Source organism: Nematolebias whitei, chromosome 9 (genome assembly GCF_014905685.2).
Source record: "Nematolebias whitei isolate Nwh7 chromosome 9, NemWhi1, whole genome shotgun sequence".
In the NCBI taxonomy this organism is placed as follows: Eukaryota; Metazoa; Chordata; class Actinopteri; order Cyprinodontiformes; family Rivulidae; genus Nematolebias; species Nematolebias whitei.
The window spans coordinates 36,880,814-36,893,367 of record NC_056506.1 but is presented as its reverse complement, the minus strand read 5'-3'; the positions used below and the strand labels follow the sequence as shown (position 1 = coordinate 36,893,367).

The window sequence follows — 12,554 nt, the reverse complement described above, 5'->3', positions numbered from 1 at the left end:
CCAGGACCCACAACCATAGACTCTACAGACCCAGGACCCACAACCATGGACTCTACAGATCCAGGATCCACAACCCCGGACTCTGCTGACCCAGGACCTACAACCCCGGGCTCTGCTGACCCAGGACCCACAACCATGGCCTATATAGACCCAGGACCCACAACCTCAGACTCTACAGACCCAGGATACAAAACTCCAGACTCTATTGATCCAGGACCCACAACCTCAGACTCTACAGACCCAGGATCCACAACCCCAGACTCTGCTGACCCAGGACCCACAACCATGGACTCTACAGACCCAGGACCCACAACCATGGCCTCTATAGACCCAGGACCCACAACCTCGGACTCTACAGACCCAGGATCCAAAACTCCAGACTCTATTGATCCAGGAACCACAACCTCACACTCTGCTGACCCAGGTCTTCTGGTTTTGGTCCGGTCAAACAGTGAAGCTGAATGTTCTCAAAGTGATGATTCATGTTGTGAAAACACAGCCACAGCTGACCTCTCGACCTCAGATCAAATATTAGAGAATCCTCCGTCTCCGACACGCTCACTTGGGACAGATGGTCCGATCAAAATCAGTCTTGGATCACTGAGTGAAGCGATCGCTCCATGCTCCACAGAGCCTGCTGGGTTGCAGGTTCAGCAGAACACGGATCGAGCCATCTACCTGACGGGGCAGATGAAGGACAACTGGGAGAGGGCAATGGAGGGAAAACAGAAAGAAGCAGCAGAGAAAGAGGAAACCAAAGAGAGCAGAGTGGAAGATGAATCCCAGACACATGAGTCTGTTGATGAGAGCTGCAGGTCGTGTTCATCACCAGGAGAGAGCACCTTCATCTCAACCACAGAGCAGAGAGCGAGCGAGGAAAGGTTGGATGATGAGACAGGAGCTGAGCTTAATGGAGAGATGCAGAAAGAGGAGGTGGAAGCAGCAGAAGAAACAAAAAAAGGTCCAAAGAGAGAGGTTCTCCACCATCCTGAGCCAGCTGAGGAGCTCCTGCCGGACAGTGTGGCTGTCATCAGAGAACTTGTGACTGAAATCACTGAAGTGGAGATGATGATCACCCCCGGCTCCACCAGCAGCTCACCCTGACTTTAAGTCGGACATCGATCCTCTGGTTACTGAAACATTCCTTCTGATTATTAGATGGTAGAGACGAGAACTGAGGAGCTCAGTTTAATAATTCAGTAACAAAAATTTACATTTTCTGTAATCCTTTTCAGAGCATTGTTCATGTCTATTTTCACCTCGTTTTTCTAAATAATCAAGATGATTAAATTGCTAAATTAAAAAAAAATAGTTTCCTTTCCTAACAATTCTTAGAAAACGCAACACGGCTTATCAAATCATTAAATGACAGCGTGCAGATGATGAACACAAACTCTTCGATAAAACGTGCATCCAGCAGTTCATCTCAAATCTTCTGTGTGTCCCAAGTATTTGTGCTTGAGATGAAAGAGAATAAACTAAACGCACGAGTTATTCCCAGAAGGATCTCCGAAAAGTTTATGGAATATAGTTTTGTTTTGGTGTTTTAACCATTTGGTCTTTTTGTCTATGAAACATTTAGGCATCTACAATTTTAATGTTAATTATTGGGGCTCCTTTGATAAATTATGAGGGAGCACAACTAAAAGTCAGTAAGTGACTTTATGAACATTCTCAATGAACTGAAGCAAAATGAACCTCCTGAACTAAAGACCCTGAGAATAAAGACGCAATGAACATGGAGCCTCCACCAGGAGTCTGAATAAAACCCAGAATAAAACTGAACACATGACAAGTCGTATCATATGTAGTGACTTTATTTATTAAAAGAACCTGAGGATAAATGACAGTATGAGATGAAAAAGCTTTCTACTCCACCATATACAGCGTCTTCATAAGTAATAAACTATAAAAAATAAAACAGATAATTCTGACAAAGACATGCATTGAAATTAAATGTGCAAAATATGCAGAGATAAAGTTTATCAGTGTCCTGCAGACGGATCATCAGTCCCCCTCCTTACAAGTACTTCATTTAATGGAGCTCATGTTTTTGGCGATGCTTGAGAACCACTGTGAAATGATCTCGTTTGTTTCCTGCATCGGTGCGATGTTTACAGAGACAGATGCAGGCTCAGGGTTGTGCTGTGGTGGGTCAACTAGCTTTTTTTTTTTTTTTTTGGAGTTGGACACAGGCTCTACTTTATCTGCAAAAACAAGGTTTTATTTTGTAAAAAAAATAAAATAAAATAATAATACTGGTGAGGTTTTATATTAGTACCATGTATGATGCTCTAATTGGCCCAAGTTATGTGCTGGCAAAAGATAAACACTTTTGTAGCTAACTCCACTAGATTTAAACTGGTTTGATTGCATTACTTAGAGAATTAAACTTAACTAAGTTTAATTCTCTAAATTAAACTTGGATAAGTATATTTTATCTAAGAGTTTTTACGTAGTCTAGAGAAATCATTAAAAAAAGGTCTTATTTTTAATTTTCCATATCAAAAATGTGACGCATCACTTTACGTGTTGAGAACTTCAGCGACTTAATCTTTCTTGCAGATTAAAAATCCAACCTTCATTCTCTTCAGCAGGACTAAAATTAGGTCTAATAAATATTCCATGCATTGTTATTGGTCTCAGTATAGGATGTGTTGAAGAGTTCACATTTTAAAGAAGCAACTAAAACCCACAGTCATGGCTCAAACTCTGCTGCAGACTTGTGTCTCAACAAATCGATACCAAATCTAAACAAAAAGCCTGACTCAACCATCAGCAATTTGTTTAGTGGTTCTGATTCAGTTCTGACCGTTTGAACTGGGTTAGAAAGATCAGAACCTGGGCACATTGTACAGCGTGTTTTTAAGACGACTGTGGCTCCGACAGCGTTACAGCAACAATAAGAGACATCGCAGTCCGAAGAGGAAAAAACAACCACGCCTAATTACACAAGAGCATAAAACAGACTCAACAATTATAATATTCATATTTATGTCTTACTACTGCTTTATCAATAAAGCATAAATATGTCAACAGTTTAATTTTACTTGTGCAGATCATCTTAAGACCCCCGATCTGGTGTTTTATGACCCACAGTGGGATCCTGACCTCATCTTTAGCAACAACGATGTTGCAGAAACAAAGTGGAAATCAAACCCCGTAACTTATATTTTTACCTTTTAGTTGTTTTAAGTAGGTTTGAAGTATTAATAAATATTTTAAATAGTTATAACATGCAAACCTGACAACAAAACCAGTAAGATCATTCCATTCTGAATATTTAACCGTAAGACGATCAGAAAATGGAATTAAAAAAAGACTGGTAAATGAATTAAAAAAGGTAAATAAAAGGTAACTGAGCAGAACCAGTTCAAACCTGCAGCTCTAATGTCTTGGTCCTTATTTACAACCTTCACTTCAGCTTGAGTGACAACTCTGTAACTACAGGAAACTGGGTCACGATGGTTGAAGCAGTGATAAAGCTAGATGTGCACCATGACAGATGTGGAATGAGTTTAACATGAGACGATGTGCAGAACCAAACACGTGGCGCCTACGAGTACTGATAGAAAGGCTGCTCGTCGGGTCTGAAGCCGTACGCGGTGACTGGTCGACCAGGAGAGGAGCCGGTCTGGTCAAAGACGTCACCTACATCTCTGATACAGACAAACAGCAAAGAGTTAATTTAATAATGTGCAAACTGAGGCTAATTCAAGCCTCATTTTGTGGTGTGTGTGAACGCACCCTGCAAGGTGTGAGTCTCCGTTCTGCGGCTGCAGGTCACTGAAGAAATCCGGACTGACTGAGCCATCTGCTGGAGTTATTCCATCTGGAAGTGAATTCACAAAATAAAGACAAATGATTCAAAAGTTCATCATTGTGGCAGATGGTGACAGTTTCAGTATTTTCTAAATAATACTTTATTATTAATACTGTCATCACCAAATGAGCCTTACATATATATATATATATATACTGACACCAAAAACTTCAAAGACTGAAGTAGATGAATAAAAGAGTCATTTTTGTGTTCAATAAGGTTGATTAGTAGTGGGGGCCATCTTAAAGATGCTTTAACTTGTTTGGCTTTAAAAAATGACAGAACTGTGCTGCTTTAAGAGACTTGAGATGAAAAAGATGAGGATCCCTCTTTTACTTGGTGACTTTTCTCTGTTCTGTATCCGTGTTAAACCTGTAAAGCAGTTTAGAAACCAGGCGGTGTGTAAATGACAGAGAAATGCAAATATTTGGTAGAGAGACCACAGAATGACAGTAAACTCTAACAAAACACAAAGTCATGGAGCAAACCGTTGATTCTGAAGCTGGTGTGTGATGCAGGAGTTACAATGTGGCTTTGAATTCTTATCGGTAACAAAAGAAAAAGTCCAGATGAACGTCAGAAAGTCCTCTGACATGTTTCATCCAAACATGGTTAAATTTAGCTACGGAGCGAAAATACAGTTCATACGTCTTCTACTGTGAAATATGCTGAAAAACAAATTAATTACATGTACTTTGACTGCAACGAGCACTAAAACGCTCCATCACGCAGACTGCTTCAGCCTTTGATTCAAGGTTTGTCAGAGGATGACGCAACTCAGGGAGACTCGTCAGTTTTTAAAAACGTATCTTTGGGTTTTTGCATGCACCTGCACTGTAGAACAAATCCGTCCTCTCGTTGTCGTTATCGTAGAGGTACGGTTCAGGCTCATCAACTTGGCGACTCTCAACCATCTCCAGCCACTGGTTGTTGTGGAAACGAAATTTCTCTGACTGGATCTTCCTCCCCCACTCCTCATCATACTCCTAAAGGGAAAAAGATATATATTGGAGCACAGACAAAATCCTTACAGGGTGTATCTAAATCTTAGCGTGCTACATGTTTGTATCAGAAACACGGTGGTTCACTCACAGCAATAATGTCCAGAGTGTTGTCACACACTTTTCTGATCTCAACGTTCTTGTCATGCATCAGATCTATCAGGTAAGCTGGAGCCTCTGCAGAGACGATTAAAGAAAACTACAGAAACGCTACAGCTTGGGAAACTAAAACTCAGCTGTTTGTGCTGAAAGCTGTGCAAGTCGGTTGCAGTGAACTCTGGGAAGGATACGGGTGTCTTTGATAATGACGTCTCGAGTAGCCTGGTGAAACACCATCTGATAGAAGACGTAAACAATCTGACACACAAACTCATCATCCTCTTGGCGAGCTGAAAGAACACCCCAAAAAACAAGATAAAACATTAAGTGAAAGTAGGTAATAATCCTAAATACAACCTATGTTTTTAATAAATCCACAGGTAGGGTTTTACCATTCAGTAGTTCAATAAGGGCGGGAATGATGCCAGATTTCGCCAACAAGACTGCGCAGGCGTCATCCATGGATACGGTTCCGATCATTATGACCACCTCCAGGATCAGGTCATCCTCTGCCGAGTCTAAAAAACAAACAAATAAAGCTGACTAGAAATTTGGAGGACTCATTTGAGACTTGTTATTGTTTCCTGGGTGTATTTAATATATATATAAATATATAAACCTTTAATTGTATATTACATTAAACAATTTGTAAGGATGTTGCAGTACACTGCCTTTCAAAAACGTATATGTTGGCTAATAGCAATACATTCCTTGTCATCTACTATTCTTAACAATTTTAGGTCTTTAAAAAAGGGACTTTTGAAACAAAGGTCAAATTAAATATAAAATGATCTATCATGCAAATCTGTTTTAGTATTTTACATATGTGTAGTTTTCATTTCCAAGAAATACCTTTTTATATTTGTTTTATTTACCCTTTATTTACAGGTAGTCTCATTGAGTCATGAGAACTCATTTTCAAGAGAGACCTGTTTGAGAGCAGATGATGGGATTAAGGGCCTTGCTCAAGGGCCAAAAGTGGGGTAAATGAGGGTGGAGGCAGGTGACATGACAGTCAGCGCTGTTTGGTAGCCTCTAGTCAGCACCTGGTTTGAGTTTGTCTTTGAGGAAAGGCACCAGGTTGTACTCCTTCAGCAACAACTCCCAGTCCAGGTCAGGGATGATGAGGTTAGCCAGCGTCCCCAGACACTCCAGAACCCACTCCTCATCATCTTCAGTACGGATCTCAGCAGCCAGGTCACCTACGTAGTCCTAACAGAAAATATTCATATCACAAATCAATAAAATTCTTTCCTAAACCTAAAAAAATACTTTTTGTTTTTTAAATAAAAACCAAACTGTGCCTCTCGTCATCGTGTCCATTATAACTTACTATAAACAGTGGTTTGGTTGGACCGTCGTGCTGCGAGATGTTTCTGATCATCTTCATCAGGAGGCAGTCTTTTGTCTTCAGAGTTCTCTTCATAAGCATCTTCAGTCCATTTCCTGCACAGAGTAAAACAGACTTTAGTTCAGATGGAGTTATTAAACTCCAGATTTCTGTGTTTACTGATAAATATCAACTGGTGCAAAAAGTGAACTACCTTCGCATATTAGTTGTGCATTCCTCTTGTTTGCAGCCAAGTTGATACAGATGGACATGAGCTCAGCTTCAATTTCCCCTCCACAGTGATCGTACAGCATTTGCATTAGCTAATTCCAGACAAGCACATTTTCACGTCAGAGTCTGGAAGTAAGAATCACCAGTACTAAGAGAAGTGGATCTTACTGTACCTGAGGGATGCAGTCAGTGTAAACAAACATGCCTCGGAAGCGGTCATCCATGCTGATGTGGTACAGGATGCGCATGACTACCTGCCGGTTGTTCTCATCACCTGCACGACAACAAAGATACACACAGCTATAAACATATCCGTGCGTTAATCAATGAGCACAGAGGACTCATGGAAATAATCGTCTTACAGGGTGCAAACTAAGACCTCACAAATTAAACAACTAAAATGTTACATGGGTCACAGAGCATGTTTAGTTGGAAAACTTGCTCTGATCATTTCAAAGCTCAGTTCTAAGGGGAGGAGAGTATCTCAAATAGATATCAAATAATATATAAATTTCTGTGAAAATACAGTCTGAATGCTGACAAATGATGACGCTGAAACTGAGCTGGTACATATAAAAAAAAGCAGAGCACCAGCTTGATAAAAAATGCTAAAACCCCAGATATAACAAAAGACCAACGTTTATGGAGGACGGAATGTGACAAAATGAAATAAATAAATCCATCCATTATCTTTTACCCGCTTATTCCATTTTGGGTCACGGGGGTCACCGGTGCCCATGTCCGGCAATCAATGTGCAAGGGGCGGGGGACACCCTGGACAGGTCTCAAGTCCATCACAGGGACACATAGAGACCAACAACCATTCACTCTCTCACTCACACCTAGGGACAATTTAGAGTTACCAATCAGCCTAACATGCATGTTTTTGGTCTGTGGGAGGAAACTGAAGTACTGGGAGAAAACCCATGCATGCACGGAGAGAACATGCAAACTCCACCCAGAAAAACCCCCGGACCGGGATTTGAACCGGTAACCTTCTCGCTGAGAGGCAGCAGCTCTACCAGTTGTGCCACCGTGCTGCCCTGAATAAATCATGAAATAAATAATTTAATTGTGTATTTAAAAATTTTATTGTATAGTTATTGATGTATTTAATAATTTAACTGTTTATTTATTAATGATTTATTTAATAATTAAATGATTCATTTCAGTACTGTGTTTTTATTTATTTCGTCACATTCTGTCCTCCATAAACGTAAAGTATCAAAGAGGTAGCTAAGACAGCTAACAGTACCAAAAGGCTACCCAAAAGCTAAATGTAGCATAAGAAGACAAAAACAGAGCAAGTCATCTGAAGCAGATTTCAAAGAGAACAATATTTTGGAAGGATTTAGAGAAATTTCAAGACATTTCTATGGGAAAATATTTGTGAATAAAGGTACCGGTAAATATTTTAAAAAGTACAAAAGTTAAAAAAACAAGGCATAGCACTCATCTCCTGAATGAGCTGAACATATTGATACATAAATAGTTAAGGTAGCACAAAGTATGCAGAAGTATAGAGTGGAAAAAACCAAATAGAAGAAAATGTAAATAGCGTGAATGCTGAATCAACAAGTCCTAGTCTGACACATTTTCATAAAAATCCAATGTCAGCCTCCTGCTCACATTGCTGTGCCATGAATGCAGTGTCATGTGTGACATGCTCCTGTTTAAGAGTGCATTGCGTACCCAACAATGCTGTCAGTTTAGGTAACAGCCCAACTTCCACCATCTTGGCTCTGAGTCCAGAATCAAAGGAAAGGTTGAGCAACAGACGTAGAGTCAGATTTAACAAGTCCTCATGTTCACATGGAATAAGACGTGCCAGTTTCTCCACTGTATCCAGTTCAGCCTGTAGGTCACAGACAAACAAGCCTCATCAAAGCTGAAAGAATGACATTCATCTAAAACACACCACAGCATGAATAAAACATGATAAAATACAAAGTTAGCCAAGTTCAAGTTTGCTGTTCTATCTCGACTCACACCGCTCGCCTACTTGAGGTAAAATATCTCAAATGCATTTGTTTTTATGGTAAACAGGCACACATGCCTTCACTCACCATGTCATTCTTATTCTCCAGGAAGATGGACAGCTTTTTGAGGAAGGAAACGACCAGGACCAGCAGCTCCTCATCGTCGCGTTCCAGAACTTTGACCAGCAGTCCAACAACGTTTTTATTCCTCATCTTCAGCTCCGTCCTTGTGTCCTCAGCCAGATTCAGCAGCAGGTAAAGGGATACTGGAAGGAGCAGAAAAAGAAGAAATGAAAGTTATATGGCATATTTGATTTTAGCTACTACACTAAGCAACAACATTGATTATGTGAAAGATGAACATCCAATGAGAAAGCTGCTGCCACACTAGTGGAGAAAACAAGGAGATATATAAAGCATCTGACACTTTTATTTTATTTTATTTGAGTTAAAAAAAAAATCACAGCAGGTTTTGGACCATCGTAAAGCACTAAACCCATTTTAGTTTTGTTTCACCTCTGAGCAGCTGCTCCTGCTTAGCCAGAAGGCCTTGGTATTTTCTCAGAGCTTTGTCCTGGTCTCTTCTTAATGAACCATTTTCTGGTGCCGACTCACGTAAACAGAAGGTTAAGGAAATCTTTCAGAGTCAATCGGGTACAACGGAGAAGAAAAATAAGCATCTCTAACTAAAGAGGCAAAGGACAGAAAAAAGGATATAAGCCTTGTTTTTCTTGCGCAGCTCCTCACGCCACACATCGTGCCTTTTCAGCTCATGTTCCACCACACCCATACACAGCGCTCCAATTTTATAATGGCTCACCACGCCGTGAAACTGAGAGAAACTGGAGGAAAAGATTAAAACAGATGCAGCGAGACATGACATTGTGTGAGTATTTACAGCGTTTGAGCCTAAGTGTTACCTGGAGAAGCAGAAGAAGATGTAAATGATAATGGTAGCCAGCTCCACACTCTGTTTCCAGTCCTCCCTCAGTACTCGAGCCAGAGCGCCTAAAGCGGTTTCTGCAAATACAAAACACACAGATTAAGCATTCTGGCACAAGATAATAAAGTGCTATTAGTTTTTTTATGCAGTATCTGAGAATCACAAGCTCTAAGAAGTGTTGAACTCGTTGTGACTGCATCAGCACGTGCAGTGAAAACGTACCGTTGTGCAGCAGCTCCTCCAAGTTATCGGGGTTGCGAGCGAGTTGCAAAATGAGAGCAGAGCCTCTGATCTTCTCTGGGATGCCTTCGTAGAGCAACTCAACATACTCATCCATTCTGGTTATACTAGACTCCTCGTTCAGCTACACAAAAGGTACAACAAAAATCCCCAGACACTGTTTAATAAAAATGTATTAAATCCACATTAACAGAAATGCAAATCATTTTAGTCATATGTAGCACTTTTTAGTAGTACATTAACAGGATAACAACAATTTTGTTCGATGTTTTGTGCAAAGTTTAATGATTGAATACCTCTTTATAAAAATACAAGCAGCAAAGTAACAAAGAGATCTTGTTTGAGTAAAAGTAGTTCCAAAAATGAAGAGACGGGGAACAAAATGTAGCATGTTGTTACCTCCATTCCTTCAAACGGTGTCAGGTCTCTGGGCCTCACAGCTTTTTTATCCTTCTTTTCCACTGATGATTAAAAGAATGAATTATTTTTTTAAATTTCTTTATACCCATGTAGTGGAGAAGAAAGTTTTAGTTTTGCATTTGATCATACATCTTTATATTTATCAGATTTTTATACCCTGCTTGTTTAACATCAGCTAAATACTGTTAAAATCAATCAAGCCTAGTTGTTGAGCATAAACAATATTAAGAGATGACAGAGACATCTTAAGAATAAATAAATAATCACTGTATTTATCACCTCTGCCTTCCACCGGAGAAGATTTCCGGTTCTGCAAGTAGTAGAGGAGCTGCTCCACCTGGGGCAAACGGGAGGAAGGGATGAGTTTACACTCCTCCACCACTTTCCTGGCCAAAGCTGCCACATCTGTAGTTGGAGACAGGCTTTTCACACGGATACTGGAGGAGGAGAAAGAAGATAATCCAGTGAAGGATGACACGAAACATGCAAACTGACTTTGAGCATTATTAGTTTTGTAAAAACTACAAAAAAATTATTACTATCAGTGATTGCAAAACCTAAAATTAAGCTGAAAAACTAGCTTTACATTAGTTCCAATAGCTCCTAATAATTTAGCATACCACTGAACAAACTAATATACTAACAAACAACACAGTTGTGATTATTTCAATTGCCAAAGTTTTGACTTTAGTTATCACCTCCGTATACAATTCCTCCTGACAATTTTATAATTCAGGAAGAAATGGAGAAATGGATAAAAATATGAATCAATGTCAAACAAGGCAAAGATAAAATCAGAAGTTTACTCACATTTTTTGTCCTTCTTTGCGTTCACCGAGCACAGGACCTCCATTCTCTCCCAGGATTGATGCCTCCACCTCATAGTGGACCACCAGGGCCTTCTCTGTGGGATGGACATCCAAACTGCCTGCAGTCACTTTGCTATGGGAAATAATGTAAATATCAGAGTAACTGTCAGAGTCAGAGGTTTTATTGTCATTTCAGCTACTACGTACAAGTACATGTTGAAACGAAACGTTTCTGCAGGATCATGATGCTATACAGAACATAAAGTGCAAAAACAACACAACACATAGTGCAGATAGGCAACAGAACAATAAATACAAACAGACCTATAATAAATGCGAAAAGACATCTAACCTAATCTAAACATTCTAATCTAAACAAGTAATTAAAAGACAAGACTAGACACGCGTTGTTGTTAATATGTAATTAATACTGATAATATTAAAGGTATTTAATGCCCTGAACTGAAATTAAGTTTATGTTAATAAAAATAATGTAATTATTATTATTAATTAACTTAATTCAATTAATTAACATGTTACTTAATTATTACAATAAATAATGTAATTATTATTATTTTTATAGTAGTAGTAATTATTTTTCCTGTTATTCATGCGCAACAACAACACAGTTACAGACGAGGGGGACACGCCCAGTAAAAAAAAACATGCAAGATTACAACGAGTAAAAAGCAAGAAGAAAACATGAATTAAATAAGGATAACTAGCTGAACTTATTGTCTAATTGTAACGTAATAAACAACATGGATAAGACCGCTTATTAGCTTGCAACCATGCTAATCATAGGAGCTAATTCTAGCTAGCTGGGTTAGCAGTAACCCAGATTTCCCATGAGCCCCTCCTTTCTCCGGAACCGTTTTTTTTCACAGTGGAAGGAGATAAAAAGACCTGATTTGATCTTTAACGACTTTTTATGATGTTAAAGTACAAAAATAAAGTAAAATAAAACACGGGGAAGCAATTTGGTTCCTTAAGTATTGCTTTATAGTGCTAACACGAAGAAGCAGTGTTGAGGGGGCTCGTTTATTAGGTTAAAAGTGTGATTTTTATTAAACGGTGGCTGCTAAATTAATTTTACATGAGCCGAATGATTACGCTAGTTGTGGTTTATGTTACAATTCATGCTTCAGTCTATAAAAGCAGTGCGTAAATATTAAATTCCTTAAATTCCTTTGAGAGTGGTGGGCTGTCATCGAAGCCGTAGAATTTCAACAACCCGTGTCTTAGTTTCATTCAAAGCAAATGTGGTAAATATTTACACCCGACGTGACTGACATAGATTATCATACTGATGCAGAAATTAATTAGCTGGTTTAGTAGAGGAACATTTGAAATCCACCCCACAGCATGAAAATAATCTGCTCACCGTTTAAGGTACCGCGCGTCATCCTGCATCTTCTTCAAATTTAAACTTCAGATGTTAATTTTATTAATTTAACCTCATTTGATGAAGCCACTGGACAAATCACGACCAAACAAATATCTGCCGATCTCCCACAGCAAAGACCGAACAGTTTTTCTTTTTCTTGTACAGTAAATGACAAATGATGTTTACGGACAGGCGCACCACCGCCACCTACTGGACTGGAGTGTAATAAAAATAGATAAAAATATTAGATAGATAGATAGATAGATAGATAGATAGATAGATAGATAGATAG

At 39.2% G+C, this 12,554-nt stretch overlaps 2 protein-coding genes across 2 annotated transcripts in view; one reads left to right on the top strand and one right to left on the bottom strand.

The window, feature by feature from the left end:
- LOC119414650 (protein Niban 1-like) overlaps positions 1–1,164 on the top strand; it is an 18,231-nt gene extending 17,067 nt beyond the window's left edge. The window contains exon 15 of the mRNA XM_037681752.1: positions 1–1,164. This exon is cut by the window's left edge and continues 98 nt beyond it. Coding sequence (XP_037537680.1) covers positions 1–1,104 — 1,104 coding nt within the window. The 3' untranslated portion in view covers positions 1,105–1,164.
- A 2,333-nt stretch (positions 1,165–3,497) lies between these two features.
- Positions 3,498–12,413, bottom strand: LOC119414649 (kinesin-associated protein 3). Its single transcript, XM_037681751.1, has 20 exons — positions 12,260–12,413; positions 10,877–11,008; positions 10,346–10,503; positions 10,046–10,107; positions 9,629–9,770; positions 9,384–9,483; positions 9,181–9,305; positions 8,980–9,078; positions 8,551–8,729; positions 8,177–8,339; positions 6,658–6,758; positions 6,468–6,576; positions 6,257–6,369; positions 5,970–6,135; positions 5,316–5,441; positions 5,115–5,213; positions 4,916–5,001; positions 4,653–4,809; positions 3,748–3,832; positions 3,498–3,659 (listed from the first exon to the last, which is right to left on the bottom strand). The coding sequence occupies exons 1-20, from the start codon at positions 12,286–12,288 to the stop codon at positions 3,557–3,559; spliced, it is 2,334 nt and encodes a 777-aa protein (XP_037537679.1). The 5' UTR covers positions 12,289–12,413; the 3' UTR covers positions 3,498–3,556.
- Between the last annotated feature and the right edge of the window lie 141 nt (positions 12,414–12,554).